At 36.1% G+C, this 23,139-nt stretch overlaps 1 protein-coding gene across 1 annotated transcript; it reads right to left on the bottom strand.

Annotated features, from left to right (window-relative positions):
- Nucleotides 1–558: 558 nt before the first annotated feature.
- On the bottom strand, nucleotides 559–22,589 carry LOC132268251 (outer envelope protein 61). Its single transcript, XM_059769072.1, has 11 exons — nucleotides 22,184–22,589; nucleotides 18,556–18,786; nucleotides 8,374–8,430; nucleotides 8,122–8,250; nucleotides 7,750–7,827; nucleotides 7,557–7,627; nucleotides 6,982–7,031; nucleotides 6,681–6,879; nucleotides 3,905–4,490; nucleotides 2,739–2,882; nucleotides 559–1,136 (listed from the first exon to the last, which is right to left on the bottom strand). The coding sequence occupies exons 1-11, from the start codon at nucleotides 22,277–22,279 to the stop codon at nucleotides 990–992; spliced, it is 1,788 nt and encodes a 595-aa protein (XP_059625055.1). The 5' UTR covers nucleotides 22,280–22,589; the 3' UTR covers nucleotides 559–989.
- Nucleotides 22,590–23,139: the final 550 nt, after the last annotated feature.

The raw sequence follows: 23,139 nt of genomic DNA, 5'->3' as shown, positions 1-23,139 counted from the left end.
TTGAATGATTTGGAAAGAAAAGAAAAGAAAGGATGGTGAGGTTAGTGTTTGATTTGCCTTTTTGTAGCTGTATCTCCATAGCTTGATACAATTACAAATCTTGAGCATATACTGAAAAACAAAATGTTTCAGCAATAATGTGTATCATTCCCAAATAGAATATTTAGGCAAAGAATTATAACCACCACTTAGAAGAAGAAGAAGAAGAAGAAGAAACAATTAAAAATCATGAAATTTTGTAAATTAAAAATTATAACGGACCTTTTATCCGTTGAAACTTCAGGATCTACATTAGGGTTTAGAAATTGGTAAATAGTCTAAGATACATATGCACAGAAAGAGATCAAAAGTAGATTCTTCATGGAATGTCATTTGATAATGGAGCCAACCAGTAAAAACCATTCGCGCTGCAAAGACCAACACAACAATTGCAGCAACAAACTTGTTGCGTTAACGTGCAAGTTGCAAGTTGCAAGTTGTTGACATCAACGAAATCAGGACCCATACGATAGCTTTATTCCGTTCCTAATTTTATCATTATATCACAAGAAGAAGAAATTTCGTACAACTGATTGTAGTCAGATGCAGACTTTATAAAGCATTTGACATTCATCGAAGGTCCATGATCCTTAATGTCTAACAGCATTACATGAATACATTGTTACAGAATGTATCCGAATCCGAACAGAAAAAAAAAGGGAAAAAGAAACGGCTCCCCCACCAACAAGATTTCCTTAAATTTTATTGAAGGAGCACAGAAAGTACCAACAAATAAAAAATTCATGACGAGTGACTAAGATACAAAATAAATTGTGGATTTCATCTTTCATCGGTTGTATGAACATCCATTCCATCAAGGACCCTTCAATCTGCACTTCCACTCATCTACTCTGATATCAACAAGAGGCAAAATGGTTTATGCAATGCTGTGCTGATCAGCGGATGGTTGAAATTGACCTGTCCATTGATTAACACAGATTCTTCCAAGTCTAGCTGCCAATGTACCCCAGCCGGTGAAGTATGACTGCTAAAATGAGCATAAATACGGCCAAAATCATACCGGGTCTTCCTAGTAGCCAATTTTTTGTCTTCCTAGCACCTTCAACTCCACGTTGAAGCCTATCTGCCCACCTCATCTGCAACAACATTTACTGGAAAGATGAGCAAAAGGAGGGGGAAAATAGAGGACATGAAAGTCAGGCATATAATGGATATCAAGGACAAAATCAACCACGATAAGCTCAACCAGATATCACCAACCATGAGATTGACGTATAAGACCAAATTCATCAGCTGTAGGGCCTCAAAACCTAGTGGACACACTGCACACACCGGGGCTCGAACCACTTCCCTCCTCTATGAGGCTAGGGAGGTTATACCATTGGGCTCAGTAGATATCATATTCATAAGGAGCTATTTAACTACAGCCCTTACGCAAGACTCAAGGTGGTTCACTGATAATTATAATGCTATACAAGCCAAGCAAGCTCTTCGAATCTAATGGTCAAATTCATATCACAAGTGGTGTCCATCTAATATTTTAAATGCACAAAAAACTCCCTTCAAAGTAGTCGGCTAACTCATTCAGATTTCTCTTTTGCGCTGTTGGAATTTTTCAAATTATAATATCTATATTTAGCGTTATGGATTAAGTAGGGACCACTGCTTAGTGCAATGGTAAAAGCTCGGGCTAACATGAGAAGATAGTGCAAAATAATGTCATATCTTCAATCGTTCCATACCAGCACCATGCTAGGTGGATAATGGTCTTGTGAATTAAGTGTTCAACAAGAGAAAATAATCTCGCAAAAGGTCAGTGGAAAATGAAAGAGTATAAACTATGTATTACTATAAATTAAGTGTTCCACAGAGAAGATAGTCCTTCTAAAAGGTCAGGAACGCTAGGAGAGTATAAACCATGAAATATGTACAAAAAACGCTTTTTTAAACATCTAACAGGTAGTAATATGTAACACAAGCATGGCTGTGCACCGTGTCTCTAATGGGAGATTGTGTGAATCATGTCCACAAGACTCATCCACATTAACATTAAATATTTTTGCAATAGATATGATCCTCAGGTGACGAGATTTTAGTGACTTTTTTTATCAAGGTCCAACAGCTCAGATTAAAAGAGAATGGGAGATCAACTGGATTCCTTTGCAAAATTCAAATTTTAGATGTCATATTTTTTCTCTCTTTTTTTAAGAGTTTACTGCTACTTTGTTTTTCATTAACTAAGACACCATTATACCTTGAGCTCCGAGAAGGACATAACTTGTAATTTTGAATTCCAAACCCATAGGCAAAAGAGGAGAATGAAAAAACTTTAATTAGACAACATTTCCAGTACAAAAACAAATTTCTAGAGATAGTGAAATGTCCTTCAACAGATCACAGATAATTTTTAATAGTAAAATATAAAGAAAATCAAGAATGATCAATCTTTCAATGAGATTCAAAATAAAATATGTATCTGTTCCATAATAAATGGCACTCACATTCCTAGATAACCAACAATTTGAATGCCTCGTCATACAGATGGATGCATCAATCAAACTCATGAGAATTGGGAAAAACTAAGCCTAAATTGGTCACTCTTTTGAAAAGAAAACTAATAACAAATCAGGTATTTCAAACTCTTGTTCCAAACCTTGATTAAAGAAAATAGTAGTGAGAAATAGAATTTAACATATGCTTTTCAAATCACATGAAGTGTAATTTGGGCAAGAATGTACCATTGTGTCCAAGCCATCCGGTGACAAAGATGACATGGCTTGTTGAACTTTTTCTGCATCTTCCCGAGAAAGCTTAAAACCAAATTGTTCACTCATGTTTGCCATCATGTCTGGGTTCATATTTTTAACCATTGATGTGAACATCTGCCAATTTGCGGAAAATTAAAATCCACATAAGTAAATAATAAAATATGCACATTTATGTACCAAAGAATGTTTAGGCCTCCATGGAGACTTAATTACATAGTAATGGCACAAAACCATACCCTTTAGACTGGTATTCGTTACAAGCAAAACATGGAGTTGTTGCCAATGGAATCACCAGTGAAGGAGAAAATAAAATGTATGAACCAATTAATTCTTGAAATCTTAAATTTATCATATATAACACAAAACAGAAACGACCAAATGCACCAGGTAAAAAAATGATTCCATTCGAAATAGATGGAAATGCAACCAAGTGACTTTGCTGACCGTCCCCCCACCCCACCCAACACAATTCAAATCCAAGACAAAAATGAAACCGTGTTGACCTTAGTTGTGTTCATGCCCTAATCGTGACAACTCGATAAATTAAACTGGTCAAATTTTGTGTTCATGCCCTAATCGTGACAACTAGATAAATTAAACTGGTCAATTGACTTTGTTTACACAAATGTACATATCGACAAAAACACATCTGACCTGTTCAAACCTCTATAATATGTCATTTTGTTCAATAGTTTTTTCCTAAATTAATTACAGTAAGGTTGCTCCATCCTGACCTAGAGGTCATAGGTTCGAAATAAGGAAACAACTTCTCTGCATGCAGAATTAAGGCTGCATGCATCTAATCCTCCCCAGACCCAGCAATGGCAGGAGCCTCGTGCCCTGGGCTTGCCCTTTTTTTAAAACAATGTTTAAATTATAGGAAATAATATGTTAATTCTGATAAATGTTAAATCCATCTACATAATTTACCATTTACCATAATATGTCATGCTTGATATTTGCATTTTATTAACCAAGAAAAAATATTTAAAAAATTACAATGCAGGTCATGTTCTGCTACAGTTGAATACTTGAATGTACTTATCTCAAAGCTGTACGTGACCCCTTAACATGAATTGACGCTACTACATACATAAATAAGTGCATGTTCATGTAAAGGAATCCAAAACAAATACCTGCCGCATAGCTGGATCTTTCATTTGGTTTTTCATTTGTTCTTGCAGATCAGAAGTTGAGTTTGGAGAGCAAGATTGAAAAGGTCCACTTCTTGAATTTAAAAACTGACTTGAAGAACTACTTTCACCAACATGGTCACCTTTAAATGTGAAACTTCCCCGAGCTACAGGAGGCCTTGAACCTGTATCTGAACTTAATCCATTAGAATGTAATGATGCTGCTGGTGGGACCGAATCTTTCCCTGTTAAAGACGGTGCCATCTCAAGTATTTTCTGAAGCTCCTCTGCAGGCATATTACTCATCATATCAGAAGCCATTTTGAGCATCTCAGGAGTCATATTTGGCGGAACTGATCCGGGACCAAAGCTGTTAGAATTAGAGTCTAAAGCGCCTCTATTAAAATTTAAACTTTCCCCCTGGAAGGAGGAAGCCGATTGGAGCATTCTTTGAAGTTCTTCAGGAGACAACTTGCTGATCATATTTGAGGCAGTCTTAAACATATCAGGAGTTAGCCCTTCAGCCTTTCCACAACTCAGAGCAGCAAGAGTTTCCGGATCAGCATGGGAAATGAAGTTCTGGAAGGATCTATGAGAGAGAGAGAGAGAGAATCAGTACCGATTGCATTATTTTATACTCCAATAACTGGATCTTTGAACAGAAAGCAAAGACAAACAATAGAAAGATAATACTAGAAATACTATCAATAAAATTAACATATTTCATGATGTCAGGACAACGAAGTTTGAATCACGATACATAGATCTCACAAAAATCACTGCAGTCCCTCGCCAGGTATAGGGTAAATTGGGGTCACCCACTTAGTTACCCTAGTGTGGCACCAGGGGTGGTAGGATGCATTCTTTGATCCATGGTGATAAGATGGACTTAATAATCCACCCAATACGATGGTGAAAATATAACAATTCCTCTTTCAATTTTGATAAATTACGATCAAAATATTCTGCAAATTTTTTGAATTATTGACTACATAATATCTAGGTTCGGTTATTCTCCAAATCTGCATTTCAACACCCTCTTATCACACAGGTACTACTTCACTGATAGGTGCTCCTACTCTTGAGTGGTGCTTGTGCATGTATGATGTGTGGAAGTATGTGATCCGCACACGCGGACACAAACACAGAACCTAAGTATTTTATTATTTTAGTGCATTTTCATAGAAATTCCCTATTTCCAATTGCTAAATATACACACACACATATATATATAGAGCCTACCTTGCAACTGCTGTAAATATATATATATATATATATATATATATATATGAATTAAAAATGTTCGCAATCACCACATTAAAATAATAATTCCATCAGCCAGTTAGTATACATCAGTTACTAGATTCTATAATTTTTCATTTAAACTTGAAATTGTGAGTGATAGAGGTATTACACGTAAGATGATAGAGGTGAAAATGATTTGTACTAACCAACAGGCCTGTGGCCTAGCGGTACTAGGCTCCTACTTCCCAAAGGGAGGTCAGGGGTTTGAACCTCAGTGGAGGCAGTGTGTGTGAGTCCCAACTAGGAAAAAAAAAAAAAAAAAAAACCAAGGAATACCAAGGACCGAATTCCCTCTATCATTTTAGTTAAAATAGGGTAGTCTTTGTTGTTGTGATTACTGCATATACTTGTTTGTGATGCTTGAAATGGGACAAGGGTGAGCCCCTTTCTATAAAAGGTGAACATGGAGGTTACCAGATGTCAATGAGATGATTGGATGGACATTACCAGGTCGTCGTCGTCGTCATCCTTGCCTTAAACCAATATGAATGGTGTCAGCCACATGAATTCTCTCTCCACAATCTTTTCTATTACATGCCATTTCACCTATATTCAACTTTTTGAAGTCATTTTTAATAACTTCATCCCATGTTATTTTTGGCCGTCCTCTCCATCTCTTACTTTCTATAACAACTAGTCTTCCTCGTTTGACCGGCGCATCTCTAGGTCTCCGATGTATGTGTCCAAACCATCTAAGTTACTCTCTCTATTTTTCTCACCATTGGGTGTTACACGTAATTTTCCTCTCACATTTTCATTAGTGACCCTATCTCTTCTAGTCACAGCTCATGTATCTTAACATTCTCATTTCCGCTAAATGAAGGCATTGTTCTTGTTTCTTTTTTATTGCCCAACATTTTGCTCCATTCAACATAGTTGGTCAAATCACAGTTTTCCTTTTAGCTTATGTGCAATTTTTTTTTGTCACATAATATCCCACTAGCTTGCCTCCATTTTATCCATCCACACCTATTCTACTAGTTATGTTGTTATCTGTCTCTCCATCATTTAGCATTATTGATCACAAATATACAAAGTTAAACTAGGACATACAAATATTTAAAATATGTATGGTCATGCACTCTTGCCTTGAATTTAGTAAGTTGGCATTTTCAGAGAATACTTTTTATATTTCCTGAATATTCAGAGAATACTTCTCTGTGCCTAAAAATCTTATATCTATATATATGTATATTTGTACTTTTTTGTTGCTAACACTCGTGCCTATGCATGCCTTCAAAAAGAACAGCCAATGCAATAATGGTAGTTGGTAATAAAAACACAACCTACAAGAGTAACAATAGTAGGAAAATAGATATAAGACATATCCAGTCCATGTGACCAAGTCATTGTGATAGAAGAGAAGGAGAAATGATAATTTTAACAGTGTGTGAAGAAATTTGCTACCCAGACACAAGAGAAAGAAAGACCACTATAGTGTGCCACTTATAATTCTTTAATCGTTGAAATAAACCTGATAGTTTCTGGATCATCTTTCAAAGCCTGCAAACACTCTGAATTGGTTGCTGGAGTCTTACTGTCAATCTCAGTTTGACTCTTAGGGAAGCCACTGGTTTCTTGTGGTTCTGACACAGAATATTCTGTAGATGAACTTTTACAGTTTCCTGATGGAACGGTCTGTGCTTCTTCAGTTATTTCTTCAATAATCAATCCTATTAAACAAGAAATAAACAAGTCCATAATAACTATGAGAAAATAAACATGTCTAAATTTATGATGTTCAGCGTAAACTTGAATGAGTAAAAACAACATACTTCTTGGTCCATGCTCACCACTTTCTTTCATTAATCTTTCCTCAGCATCCCTATATTAATAACAACCATAATCACAATATGCCAAACGGACATAGTTTTTTTCATTTTTAATTTATTTTTCCTTAAGCCACAGTTGGCATTTCAAAAATGTACCAAACAAAGGAAAGATTGGAGTCATAATGGCAGACTGCATAAAAGGGGAGTTCAAGAAATATGCCGAAAGTCAACTGATTTCCTGATTGTCGGAGCACTAATCAGATAGGCCACAAAAATAAATACAAATTATGATCCACAAGAAGTATAAGGATGATCTACTTTCAGAACTAGAGATAAATGGCAGGGATGAAAAGCTCACACTAAAAAATATACTATTTACTTATTTAGCCCAAGGAGGTAAAGGCTAACTTTAACAAGTCAAACAATTTGGGATAAAAGTCTGCAATGGATTGTCAGATACATCGACCAAAAAAAGTTTTAGTAAATGGCTCATGAAACAAACGGCCTAAGATTCATACACGTAACATATGCATGACATGGAAATAACCTCAGCTGCATTCAACTGAAAAAGTCCATACCTTAATACATCTGCGATAGTGTCATCATCAGGGGATACTTCATGTGCTTTACTCAAGTCACAGACAGCAGCCTACCATATTTTCAGAAAGTTCATCAGATATACGTGCAGATATGCAGACAAGTGAACAGGTTTAGTAACTTAAACAAGCACAATTTGGCAACCATTGTAGCAAATCATATCTAAACACTCACTTTCAAGAGTCCTAATTCTTTATATGCTTGACCTCTCCGGTAAAGAGCTTTGACATTCTTTGCATCAGATACCAAAACCTGAAGTAAAAAAAATCCTTAATTATTCTTCAAAGAGAACGAAAATGGGCTGCAGTCATCTTCATAAATGCCATGCATCTCACATTCAAGCATCTCATCTAACATTTTCACAGAAAGTGAATAATGAAAGATAAATAAATAATAGCTCATGTTCCCTTCTTCTCTTCCAAAGACAATATTCACCACTAGTTCAATGCTATGCTGCAAGTCTTAACTTTAAAATAATCAAGTTGATCAATCATGATTCGACATTCACACGTAATGACACTAGAAGAAATAACGACTTGACCATACCTCAGTGCCTTCTTGTATGCACTCATCGTACTGCCTTGTCTTCAAGTAACACGACATCAAGTTAAGAGAGCATGCCAACAGGATGGTTTTACCTTTGGAGGCTGGAATTCCTTTCAGGTTTTTCTTTGCCTAATGATGTTTTAAAGAAAAGAAAGAAACAAAATTCATACATTGAGAAGTTGAAAGTTTTTATTTACCATGAAACTAACATATGCAACATGAAAATAGAAACGAACACAATTGAGGACTTACAAGCAAATATTTCTGCAAGGCATCTTTGAACCTTCCCTCACTGTGAAGCTCATTCCCCTGTCATAATTGAAATGAATTAATATGTACGTGCTAGATACCAATATTTTACTAGTTTAGCGAAAACTAAAGCAATGGCATCTATTCAGGAAAAAAGAAGCAACGTCATGTCCGCATTACGGTTGCTATTTGATACAAACTAATGGGGTAAAGAATGCATAATTGCGAGGGAGGGTAAAGGAAATCAGGCGAAAGAAACATCAGATTCAGATGTACAAAATCCACAAGTCAAGGGTTCCACTCTAGCCCCCCAGTATCGCACATGTTGAGCGATCTACATAAACTCTATTGTACAAGGCATATGAGTAATGACGTGCACATATTTTACTAGAAGTAATATTCAACATTTTATCTTATGTTTGGTAAGGAATTTGCAAATATTTTCTATCTTTGTTGTTGCGTAGTAAAACAATAGTTCTTCTGTAAACTTAAAAGCTTGCAGGTTTGAGGATTAGGCCTTCACAAGACTATTTACTAAACTTGAATCTGAAGCACAATATTTGTCTCGTTATCCAGAACCTTTAGCAAAACTCACACTCTATTTTTTTTTTTTTTTTTGGTTACAGCTAGGCACATGCTCTATATTGAATAAGGTAAAGTACCAATAATGAGCTGGAAACCTGCATGTTAATATGGCTGCAATATGGAAGCCTTCGTGGCTGGATTTTAGGAACACGAGGGGGCACAATATAGTTGTTCCAGAACTTCTAAATTGGCCGTTAAAAAGAGACATAATTCTTGCAGAAAGAGATTTCATTTTAGAATGGATATACTTCTACAAAGAAATAATTTGCAAGGAAAAAACAGATGATGAAAGAAAATTTATTTTGGGAAAAAAAAAAATGACACTCATCAGAATGGAATCTCAGATATGTTAGACCCTCATATGTCTGCACTGAAATAACCATTCTATTATACATATACACACACAGCCACAAGTAGATGGCTACAATTATGCAGCAATTACAAACGAGGCTGCTGGCCATTCCTGATTCAGTCATGTCAACAGAACATCTTTTCACATGGTAAAAAAATGATTTTATAGAGAAGGGGAAAAGAGATGGGGAAGAGAGAGAAGCTGTAGGACCAAAGAAATGAAAGAGTATTTACACTGCTCTTACGCAGATTTCATGGTGAGTCCTTACAAAACAGGCATGACTAAAATGATGACACATAAGAGGAACGTGAGAATCATTCTGCCGTATTTCATTCTTATTTGTTAAGCGTTGAACTTTCAAAAACAATTCCTGTTGCCTACTGTTAAATTTCAGGAAAAAATATTACATCTGATGCGTCTTTGGACCAACTTAACGTACAACTATCAACTTTATTTGGATCAGATATTCCTAAGAATCAATTTAGAACTGTAAGGTAAAACCCTGTCATTAATTTCATATACTTAATTTAAAAATTCTCAAGAAACATATCTAGATTTTGAAAGGGGAATGGCTTGGCTATCCCACCTAGCCAACTTGATAATTTTTAGATAATAGTAGATAGAAACAACGCTTGTAAGGAGAATATTGAAGTAGCCTATTTGTTGGAGTTTTAATCTGTGGGCAAGTTGGTACTATAGACTCCTTTGCTAACCTATAATTTTATCAAGAGTGTAGGACTCATTCTATTGTTAATTTGTTACAATCAAAGAAGAAGATGCTCAATTGCAGGTTATGTTTTGGAGTAGAAACCTTAATCCCCTTTCTTCAAGGCATTTCTACCATGTACATGGAAACCTTAAGGCAAATTCACACGTAGCTTTGCATGGTTGTACTCAGTTTGATTCTTCTGATGAGATGGAAAGGATTTGGTCCTTGTGTAGCTTTTGTGGGATATGCTCCCCATTTGAGCGCACGTTTCTATGAATCTTTACTTATCAAAAAAAAAAAAGAGAAGTTCACATGTATGAAGGTAGGGGCAATCCTTTATCAAACCATGGAATAACCTGTAAATCTGGAAAAGCAGGTCTGTGGTTCAGTGCCAATATGAATATGTATCCATGGTCTTCCTATTCATTGCAGAAACATGAAGGCCATACCAAAAATAAGTTTCAAGTTTTCAAATCCTATTTTTCTTGATGATTTAACACAGAATCATTAAAGAGGATCTCGTGTTAAGAGTCAAGGTTTAAGTAGACATTCATTATGACCTTCCAGAGATGGTGGATTTTATGGTACATAGTGAGGTTTGTAAGGCTTTGATTATGACCTGAAACCCCATGTGTGCTCTAATGTCATATGATTGATCATTTGGTTAAAGTCTTTCCAAAGAGGAATCAAACAATGAAGCAGAAGATAGGATGGGTTATCAAAAGTAAGGAAAAATCAGTTCTGGTGGAGGAGGTAGTTGTAGTCTAGTCTATTGATGAACCAGAAACTGATATTGGGGGGTCATATGGAAACAGTAGATAAACCTGCAACTGATACTGCTGTTAAAGGTAGTGCAATGGACCATGTTAATAAACAACCTAGGAGTGCTATGACTAATTAAAATGATAGAACATTACTTAGTGAGGGAAGACAATAAAGTTGAGAAATGCAAGAAGACTTGGTAATGCCTAATGTTAGAAGCCCTCATTCCATAATAAAGGCCGTAGTAAAGCTAAACATGTGAAGATGAGTGAAATAGCCCACTGGGAAAGGAAGGGCCTTTTGTTACTGTCAGCGTGAGATTTGGAGGTAAGAAATCTCAGAAACAGAAGCAGACTTCTGGGTAACTGAATGAGTTACTAGAAGCAAATCTGGGGGGATTGAATGTTGGAGCATTAGGGGCTTGAATATGCCCCAAATGCAAAAGGAAGTTAGAAGAAGGTTATCTTAAACTTCTATTCATTTTGTGTTTGTTAGAAACTAGAATGAAGGCTGAGAGGTTTATTGCTATATCGAAGAAAATTCAAGCTAGGTAGAATTGGGTTAAGAATTATCAGTCTCATCATTTGGGTCGCATTTTGATTAGTTGGAATCTTTAGTTGGCTTTGTACAGCTCGGTGTGGTCAGCCAGACTGGATAGGGTTATGGTCAACTCAATTAGGTTGAGAAATTTCCCCAACTCAAGTTTTTATTTCTACTATAAATAGGAGGATATATGCCAGATGGTTATATTCAACTCAATTTGGTTGAGAAATTTCCACAGCTCAAAGTTTATTATTTCTACTGTAAATTATCACACAATTACGGAATGGTAACTTGTACTTTCTCTGAAGTTGCTAAAGCCCCAAAAACAAGAGAGTTTGCATCCTATCATCAGTCAGACTTGGACGGTGCAGATCAGGAACTCCTTAACATAAGCTCCAGAAGAAATTAAGAAACCTTAAAGAAGCTGTTAAGGTGTTGAATGTTCCCAGCGTCAGGGATCAAGTGCAAAAAGATAGAGAAGATTTGAATTGTGCTCAGGATCAGTTTCTTCAAGATCCTTTCAATGTAGCTCTAACTGAGGAGAACAGGTGCAAAATGACTTTGAAAAGAGCCTTGTCGAATGAGTAAATTTTGATTGCTCATAACTTGAGTAATGTGGTTAAAGGACCAAGACAGATGTACAACTTTCCTCTACCAATAGATGGCACAGCATAGGAACTACAATGCAATAACAACTCTGGAGAATGAACAAGGAAAAACTACTTCAGATCACAGAGTCGTAAAGAAGTGGTCGGCTGAGTTTTGTAAGGATCTGTTCAATAAGAAGAGTTCTGGATTAACTGACTTGTTCTTTAGCAGGCAAGATAAACTGTTTCAGAGCAAGAAGTTGAGACGTTCGATGCTAATGTTTCCTTTGATGAGATCAAGTCAGTCATAAATCTTCATCCAAATAAATCTCCAGGTCCAAATGGTTTTCCAGCTTTGTTTTATCAGATTTGTGCAGCAGTGGAGTTTTTATCCCAAGGAATCAAAAATTCCAAAAGGTATCAATGGTACCTTCATTACCTTAATACCAAAGAAAGTGAATTCCATTAAAGTTTCAGAGTTTAGACCAATATCTTTATGTTAAGTTACTTAAAAAAATTATCACGAAGATCTTGGCCAATAGATTGCCATCTGTGCTATGTAATCTTATGAGAAAGGAGCACCCAGCTTTTGTTAAGGGAAGAACATTATAAGACAGTATTGTCACTCGTGAAATGAAATGGATTTAGGTCCTCTAGGCATCCAGCCTTGGCAATGAAAATTGACCTTAAGAATGCTTATGATTTTCTCTCTTGGGAATTCTTATTCAAGTTGTTGCAAATTTCTGGTTTTGGTGCTAAGTGAATAGGTCGGGTAGAGGAGTGTTCGTTCATCTTCAGTGCAGTTTGCTAACCCACTTCAGCACTTAATTTTGAATGGATTGTGTTTATTCAATTAAGTTTGTTTGATAATGCAGTTTTGGAGATTTGGGAGTGAAAGATCCAGATTGTGGAGGAGAGTCATTGATAGCTAGACTGGGGAGGGTGTTGGTGGTTGGACCTCTGGGGAAGGTGAGGCTTTCCGCTGGGGTGGGGGCATGGAAGCGCATTCAGAAGGGATGGGATGAGTTCTCCAAACGCATCCGCTTCAGGGTTGGGAGTGGCAGGTGTGTTGGATATTGAAAGGATCACTGGTGCAGAGATTCTGTTCTGCCCATCAGTTCCCACGGCTTTTCAGGATTACTACTAACAGGCATGCCTTGGTACCCAAGTGATAATGTCTTGATAGCGATAGGATAACCTGGGACATGCAATTTCAGAAAGAGTTTCATGATTGGGAGCTTATGGAGATAGCACAGTTCTTAGCGCTCCTTTAAAGTCAGAAGGTGGAGGGAACGGATGAGATGATCTGGAAGCACTCTACGAAGGACATTTTGGTATGCGATCTTTTTATGAGAGTTCATTTGCGGTTCCAATTCCTTCTTTTCCTTGGAAGGCTACTTGGAGATCAAAAGCCCCACTAAAGGTGGCTTTCTTTGCATGGTCAGCTTCTCTTGGGAGGATTTTGACTCAAGACAACCTCAGAAAGAGACAGGTTGTGGTGAATCAGTGTTGCATGTGTAAGAAAGCAGAGGAGTCGGTGAATCATCTTCTTTTGCATTGCTCAGTTGCGAGAGATGTTTGGGCTATGTTTTTGGTGGTTTTTGGCATGTATTGGGTGTCTCCTAGTTCCACAGTAGACACGATTGAGGCTTGGAGAGGGTGCGGAGAGCCGATTCAGAGATACTTGGAGGGCTACTCACCTTTGTATTTGGCGGGGTTGTGGCGTGAGAGAAATATGAGAACCTTTGCTGGAGAGGATATTCCTATTTGGTCTCTCAAATATAGCATTATAAGTTCTTTATTCTGTTGGGTTAATGGGCAAAATTGAAGATCAATGGGGGATTTTGGGATTTTGTGGATAGTCTGAGATCGTAGCTTGGCCCTAGTTGGTTTTGTTTGCTTGTTTCTGGAAGCGCCCCCCTCTGAGCATCTTTAATGAAACTTTATTATAAAAAATAAAAATAAAAAAAGAGTGTGTTTGATAATGCAGTTTGAATATCAATTAAAAAAAAATAAGAGCCACTGAGAATGAGTTAAAATTTTAAGTGACAGTGACTTCACTTGTCATTGAATATTGAACACTTATGATTCAAATAATATAAAAGATATTCTCAATTTACAAATACCACTTAAAACTTCAGCACTTAAAATTCAGCTTTTAAAATTTTCAATACTCAATTTTCAGGTTTATCAAACAGCACCTTCATCTTGGTTCCCACTTTGGTGAATGGCTCTGCTCATGGTTCTTTTCAACCTCAGAGAGGTCTTAGGTAGAGATGCCCTCATTTCCCTCGTTCACTCTAGTAACAGAATATTTATCAAATATGATTGTGAGAGAAGGTTGTCAGAAGGAAAAGGATTTTTTAAAATTTGCTGCAGAGTAGAAAGGCTCATTTCCTATTAGATATCTGGGAAATCCTTTGAATGGCTATGGCCTAGCTTAAAGAAGGAATCCAGCTCCTGTTTAATTGGCGTAAGGATTGCTAACTGGAGTGCTAATATGCTTTCTCTAGCCGGCAAAGTAGAGCTTCTCAAAACAGTTTTAACTCCTCTTTTTATTTGGGTGGGTTGTCCTCGAGCTTCTTACGTCAACAAGTCTACCATTCAAAGGAAATCGATGAACTTTATTTGACATAATACTGAGAACAGTAGGAAGCTGCATTATCTGAATTGGACAGGGTCACTAGAAGAAAGGCAAAGATGGTTTTGGTATCAGAAGAATTTCAAACATTGAAGTTGCTACAAGTTGTTCTTTGATTTGGAATTACCTGTAGGGGAAGGCTAGACTATGGGTGGTTTGGTTCAAGAACATGTATTCAGCTCAGTTCTTATTGGAACTACAATACTACTGTTTCTCACTCCATTATTTGGAAACAAATGTTGCCAGTTAGAGATATAATATGTGCAAATATTTCTTGTCAGATAGGTGAAAGTCAGTACATTAGTTTGTTTGGTGATCCTTGCTGTGGTCGTTTGACTCTGTCAGACATTGATGCTTCATTATGACAGAAGTTCAACTCTGCAGAATCTATTTATGCATGGGGCTTGGAATCTTAATGTATTGATTGGATCATGAGGAGTTGGTACCTGTTAAACAATTTCTGACTTCTATTTGTAAGATTTTTGGATGTCAATACAAGATGCTGTGGGATGGTGGAAATTTCTCTTTTAAAAGGCTTGGAACAGATGTAGGAGCCACTATGATCATGCGTACTAGAAAGACCTTTGTTGGAATAAAGGTATGCCAAGAACTGCTCACACTTACTGTCCTATTAAGCAGCCTTCCTTTATCAATCTGCAGAAAAGGGGGTTTTCAAATACCCTCTGTTTGTTTCAACTGTTTCAACCAAATGGATACTAGAGATGACCTATTCTGTAATGTCAATTTTTTAGAGCTATTTCGGATTGGTTTTATGACCTTCTTGGATGGGGAATGGCTGACCATAAATCTTTTGTTACTATCATTGATTACTTTTTCTCAGGATTTTAAGCACAAAAACTTGAAAGCAAAGCTTGGGAAAATGATTTTACTGCTGCTCTATGGGGTACATGGCAGGAGAGGAAGAGTAGAATTCATCAAGGGAGCAGCAGGTTACCTTCAGATGTTGCTAAGGCATATGGTTTGACACTTTGGATGCAGCTGGCATATCTATCAAGGAAGCTCTCAATTGGTATTGGTTTTTGTTGGGATTTATACCCCTTCATTCAGCACAGCGGAAGCAAGACAAACAAGCACACACAACACTCAATATTTTACGTTGTTTGGCCGAACTCGATCTACGTCCACGACTCCACGGAGAGAAGAAATTTCACTTTAATGAATTAAGAAGAGAATATAGAACTGTAGAGAATGCCCACTCACTGACTGCCTCATGAGAAATTACACTAGCAAAGACTTGGAATAAGTACAAACTCTCTGCTCAAGCTATGGTGTTGAATGCTTGAGCCTTTCACGGTGTACCACTCCTCACCATCGGTGTTCTACCCACTCACTCATCATCTCTACCCCCAAAAACTAACCAATTTCTATGAAGTTGCATCTCTCTACCCTTGGTGCCTCTTTGCACCCACCCACTCTCTTCTCTGCTCATTCACTCCTCCATTCTCTTTTTTCTTTGCCTTCTCCACACAATTCCCTTTCTATTTATAGAGAGTTCCTAATCCTAGCTTGCTGAACAAGTAACACAAATCCTTGTTGAGCAAGGAAAGCAACTACTTGGGGTTCAAGTAGAATTACTTTGGGCACAAGTCTAACAACACATCCCCAAACTAATACAACCAAAACCCAACCCAACAAGAATTTTTAAGACATGCATAACAGTTTTAATTCCTTTTTCAAACATTTGTTTTCATTGATTGACCTCTTCTGTGTGCAGTGAGGCTATGCCCTCATTTTTTACTTATGCTTTTCTTTGTGCAGTGGGGTATGCCCTCCGATTTTGCTTATGTACATTATTTGATGATTTGTATAATTAAATTTCCAAGCAATTACAAAAAATAAATAATTAATGATTTTGGAAAATCTGATACAACCATAATCTTTTCTCAGTTAATATTCATAATAGAATTTTCCTAAGGTAAAGACGGGACAAAAGCTTATGATACTAAAGATAGGCCAAGACAAACTCCTTCATGAGGCCTGCAGTGGGCCCACCATGTCAAGGATCTGACATGCAACGGGTATAATTCTTCTCACATATTTCATCAGCGAAAAAAAAAAAGGAAAGAAAAAGAATCTAATGTTACCAAAAGAGGAGGATTGGACAAGTGGACAATTGGGACAGTTTGTATTTCTCAGATCTTATTATTTAATGGAATACTGTTTGATTCCATATACAGGTCAGCATTCTTCTGCTTTGCAGCACTTTTCTCAAATATCCTAGATCTATAATTACTCTTAAATAAAGGGACCTAGTCAGCAACACTGTTAAACATTTGTCAGAATTTAATACTTTATTTATATCAACAGCATAAAAAATAAAGAGAGAGAGAGAGAGAGATAATGCTTAAAAAAAGAAACTTCTACTGAACAATTTTTATGAACATGAACGCTGTGAGGGGAAAACCAATAAGTTTCTCTAAAGATGCTGCATATCTGAAATCAAATACCAAGTCAAAAGTTCTATTGACGTATTATGAAATAGAGCTAATTTTTCTACAATTCTAATGATGCTCATTGACATCTCTAACAAATAAATCCACAATAAACCCAAGTGTTCCAGTATTTCATCTGTCTATATTGATTTTTGCACTTGCCTCCAGCAAATTTTTCTACAATTCTAATGATGGTCATTCACATGTCAACAAATAAATCCACGTTAAAGACCATGTGTTCCAGCATTGCATCTGTCTACATTGATTTTTGAACTTGCCTAACAAAACTATTTTAACATGGCATAATGTAATGTCTAAGCATCTGACTGACAAAATGCCCAATGCGTCAAAGCTCTCTTCAAGATTTTTCTTACAGCTATATCTTTTCTTTAGTAAGTAACCACATTTTTGCTTATCGACAGACTTCATCGATTAATGCTGAAGAAATATATAAAACATTTAGTGATAATGTCTTGGTTAGATTTAGGGAATGCATCGAGCCGTTGGACTTCCTGGATATGGAATGATTCTGGTGTTACATTATAGCACTCTCCATAATCTAGACTGGACCATCAGAGAATGGGTGCTATACCCCCACATGCGATGAGTAGGATCAGTTTTCATATTAACTGATGCAACTCATTTTTCACGTTCATTTGTAACCATTGTTCCCATTTTCTGACGAATTCAAGATTACAGATTAATGAAACAATATCTATAATACAGTGAAGCTATTCAATTTCCACTGGCATCCAGCCTGTCTACAATGATTGAACCATTACTAAAAATTTTGGTGAGTGCCATGATTTAATTAGACAATTCAATTAACATCTCACAGTATCTTTTAGATTTTGGCTCCAGATGAAGTCTGAATCATTTTTAGTAGAATACTGGGGCTGGTTTTTCAAATGGATATAAAGTGTGTCTTCAGGGTTGTTGCTAATTTTGTAAAAAACAAAAAGTAAAAACAACAAAATTGAAGGTAGGAGCTCCCCAGGAGAAAATATAAGTTCACGGTGAGAGCTTATAGAAACAATGCAGCATAGACAAGCTTATTGATCCTATGCCGCAGAAACAATGCAGCTCTCATGTTTCTCTCACAGTGGTTGAGAGCACCCTCATGATAGCAATACCATTCCCACCATCACCATTTTCCCAGCTACACACACACACACACACAGAGAACCCTTCTATCAAAAGAAAAAGAAACTGAGAAAAGCAAAGACACTAAATTCTTGAAACATAATGTTTAAAGTAATACAAAAAATTCAGTATGATTACATTTTGAAAATATAAAATCAGTATGACATAACATTTGGAGGTGTTTTTTTGGAAAAATAAAACATAAAATCACTAACAACCAGACACTCATAAAGATATTCAAGAAATAAAATTTGATTAGGACCATGATACCAGATACAATAAGCACTCAAAATATGATAGCAGTATCTTAGTAAATTATTACATCAGGAGCAAAGGCAAAGTTGTTGCTTTATATTTTGAAAGAAACAAAATGGATATAAATGTTGCGACTTTGGATAATGAAAAGTTACCTGTTTTTTCAGCATCTGAGCTGCATTTATTTCATAAGTCATCTGCGAATCAGCACGTGAACGCATAGCAGCTATCTCTTCAGGTGTTGCGTTAGCCATCTTCTCACCAATCTCGGCCATCTCTTCTGGACGGGTGTACTTAAAGTGTTCTGCAGCATTCCTCAAATCCTCAGGCCTCATGTTCTTCATGCCTTCTGAGGCCATTCTCATCAATTCAGGATTAGACATCATCTGCAACGTCAATGAAAACAATAAAAACACAATCTGAATCTATTGATGGATAGAAGCAATCAAAACTCATTAATGCTATATAATTAAATTTCCAAGCATGTGCCTGTTAAAATTAGGGGTGACAAAGATTGACATGACCCATTAACACGACTCGAACCCAACACTAAGTCCATGAGTTTAGTTGGCCTTAATCATGTTGTCATTAACGTTTCAACCCAATTAACCCATTCAATTAATTATGTCATGTTTGTTTGGGAGATTAATTTGTTTAACCCGATCTGACCGTTTAATTAATTATGTCAACTGCACAACCTGAGAAGGAGGAGAGGGACCATTGCCAACTAGTGTTGCATGTGCAAGTGGGATGAAGATTGGTATATCGTCTTCTGTTTTTTTGTTTTTTTTTTTTTTTTTTGGTGAGGAGACCATCTTCTGTTGCATTGCCCAGAGGCCCGGGGCAATTGGGGCATGCTTTTGGGGTTGTTCATGGTCCAGTGGATTATGCCTCAGTCCTCGAGAGGCATGATAGAGGTTGTGTAGTGGGTTCCCAATCCCGTGAATTTTGGAAGGTGGCGCCCTTGTGTGTTTGTGATGCTTGTGAAAGGAGCGGAATAGGAGATTCTTTGTAGGTGAGATGTCTCCTATTGGGGTGATAAAATTCTGTATTTCTAATTCTCTTTTGGTTGGGTGCTTGGAAGAAATTGTAAATCCATGGAGTGAGGTAATTGATTGTTTTGGACATCCTGAGAGATTAGAGGCCATATTTGGCCCTTGTGTAGTTTTTGCAGGTTGCCCCATTTGAGCACTTTCTAATACAATCTTATTTATAATAAAAAAATTATCATGTCAAGTCAAACCGAATCAACTTGTAACCTGTTTCAACCTATATAGTAAGTAATATATTAAAAATAGTAGGGAAAATTTAGACATCTCATAATCTTTTATTCAAATTTTTTATAATTAAGAAAAAATTGAAAATAAATATTGTTAAATGGACCATGTCCTGTTAGCTGTTTAATTAACAAGTTGTGTTCATGTCAAGGGTGTTTGACCCATTTAATAAATAGGATGTGTTCAGTTGACCTATCTATCAGAAAAACCTTATTTGGACACGACAAAAATATGATCAGTGAGCACATATTGCCACCCCATCTAGAGTCTAGTTAAACAAATTTTAGTGCTTGCAAAAATGGAACAATTGCAACTATCTCAGATACAGTTCTCTCAATAAATAAAATAAAATAACCAAGCTGTTAAATTGTATGCATTACAGAGACCTAATACAATGTGTAACCAAATTCAATCAAACTGAATTGATAAAATAAAAGTAGCATCTTTTTCTCATTAGGCACAGTTAAAGTTTCCAATATGCCTGACTTATCAAAAAAAAAAAAAAAAAAAAGTTTCCAATATGTCTGCTCACTAGTCTAAATGTTTTCAATATTTGGAAATAAAATAAAATCATTAAAGATGAGCATGTTCCAGTGATACCCATTTTCTTAGTTTCATATCTTCAATATACTGAAATTGGACAAGGAAATTGTGTCTATTTTGCTATGGAACAGTATAAGGTATGTCAATTCAACTAATACCTGCTTCTCTAATTTCAACAAAAAAATAAAAAAAACAAAAAAGAAGAAGAAGCATTGCAATGATGGCGCTGAAATCTAACACCTCATATCATCGAGGAGGACACCATCAAGTTTAAAGCAAAATCAGGGGCATTTGTTGATCTTTCTTCATACACTATTTCACAAAAATGTCCATAACTTTCTCATGTGACATGGTGCTGACGCTTTCTTTGTGCAATCAAAACAATATTATTCTCTCATTAGCTACACAACCTAAACTGAAGGGGTGTTGTTCTACGGTTCCATTCAAAGTAGGGAAGGACCTCTTGACCTCATTTAAAGTAAAAGGTCAGGACTTTCTTAAATATGATCACTTAATGTTATTTGATCTAAAGGATCCCAAAAGTTGGTTCCAGAAACTTTCCAATGCAAATTGAAATAAATTAGACTGGTAACCTTTGTCGGTGCAAATTGTTGAGTCAAATTCCAACTTATGATATACAGTAACTGACAACTAGGATCAGGAAGGGCAAACCTAATTAGGCACTGAGGACCTTTTCTCTACTAAAAAAGTTTAGTAGAGAGAATAATTCAAGTACAGAGTAGAAGAGTTCTCTGCTCAATAATTCTGTGTGTTCACTGTCCTTATGCTCTATATTCTATAGAATTCGAGTTTTATCTATCAAGACAAAACTCCAGGACTCTATTACAGCAGATTAGAGGGATAAATTTTTCTTCTCCTATTGCAGATCACTACTAATTAAACATCCCACAAAATAAAATTTATAATATATTTTATTGTGTTTCCCCCTTCAACTGGACAATTTCTAATCTAACATCAGCAATACCAAAAAAAGAAACCAGAAAACATATATTAACTCCAGCTTATAAGCTAAAAATATCAAATCAATAAATTCCTGGAATCATCAAACTGAGTGCTAACTAGCATAAAACTTCATCAAAATTGTAATAGTTAGAGTTAGAACTTGGGCAAACATGTGTCAAGCATGAATGTAAGCTGGAACCTAATTATACAAATCTGAGTACTCGCAAAAAACAAATAATAGACAATTTTTATATGACAGTTTTCTTAATAGCTTGATTATAAATTACAAGGCCCACTTGGTTAGGTTAAATCCTTATAGAGGTCTGATAACAGCAAGCAAATAAAATCAACCAAACTAGAGGTAGCTAAAAAAAGGTATGCCAAACTCATTGGCTTTGAAAATTTTCAATCATCTAAATTTTTTTTTGATATGCCTGGTCCCTTGGCATCACAACAAATGTGCCTATTCAAGAATATATGATTACAACTGTTATTTAAATAATACACGATTCCTTATATTTGACACTCTTCAATGTTCTGAAATTGGATATTAAGTCAACCAATTAAGTAGAAATCTAATCTTAGACAATTTAAATCCAAAACAAAAACCGACCCAAATACAAAATCACTAAGCTTCCATAGATAATTCAAAATATAAGAACGAACATACCAAATTACAAGCAAAGCAAAAAAGGGAAAAGAGAAAATCAATAAGGAAATCCTTCTTAATGCTTTTGAAAAGAAAAGGAAACTAAAAACAGAAGCTTTACTGTGCATCTGCTTTCAATTTGAAGCAATTCAAAATCTAGCGTAGATTAGAACTAAATAGGGTACCGAAAATACTAAATTCGCACAAAATTGTAAGCGAAAAGCATCAAATCAAAATAGAACTTGGGAGCATTATAATAATTACGTCGAACAGACATGGGCTGCCTCAAAATCTTAAAATTTCATGTAAAATCACTGAATCCAAAACACATTGAGATCAAAGGGGCAAGACCTGTTGTTGAATTCTGGAGAAGTCGGCGGATGACATACGACTCATCTGTTCTTGAGCGAGTTTGATTAACTCAGGATCCATCATGCCGTTGAACATTCTCGAACACCAACAAAGAAAATCGAAATCGAAACCGAAACTGAACAAATGTTACGATCGTCAACAAAAATTGCTTCGATCCTCGATTGAGACTAACAATACCAAGTTCAATTTTAAGAAATCGAAGTGGAGACAATTTGCAGAATCTGAGAGGTGTTAGATTTTGAATTTGTGATAATGAAAAATTGAGTTAGAGCATTAACAAAAACATATATACATATATAATTATATATATATATAGAGAGAGAGAGAGAGAGAGAGAGAGTAAAAATCCAATTTTTTAGTCTTTATTGGTTGGACGCCCACCAGACCAGAAAGACGAGTTGGAAAAGAAGACCCCGGAAGGAGAGTCGAAGATGCGTGTTAGCTTCCTTGAAATTACTCTCATGCCCCTCCTCGTGGATTTAAACTTGTGTGTTTCCGTTGGGTTTGGGGTTGCTCTTGGAATAAAAACAACCTGACACATTATAATAGGTAGTAGGGCAAATTTCTCAAAACCCTCCAAAATTATTAAAAAATTATCATAAAACCTTAACCAGTTTTAAAAACTCTCAATAATATAGCAACGTTCTCAATAATATAGCAACGTTATCATGTTACCCCAACTCTGGCAATTGGACGTTAAAGATATATGAAATGACTAAATTACTCTTATAATATTTCAATTTATTTAAAAAAACAAAAAATTATATTTTACAAATTACAAAATTATCCTCTACTTTTTAGTTTCCATTGGCTGCTATCATCTTCCTTCTCTTCCCCCCTCCATCGCCTCCTCTGCCCCCACCCTCAATCCTCCCCTCTCTCTCTCTCTCTCTAAAATAACACACACAAACATACTATCTCTCTATATATAACAC

Source organism: Cornus florida, unplaced genomic scaffold (assembly GCF_030987335.1).
Source record: "Cornus florida cultivar Cherokee Brave unplaced genomic scaffold, ASM3098733v1 CherokeeBrave_3.0.0_Hap2_Chr08, whole genome shotgun sequence".
Lineage (NCBI taxonomy): Eukaryota > Viridiplantae > Streptophyta > Magnoliopsida > Cornales > Cornaceae > Cornus > Cornus florida.
This window is presented reverse-complemented; position numbering and strand designations above follow the sequence as displayed.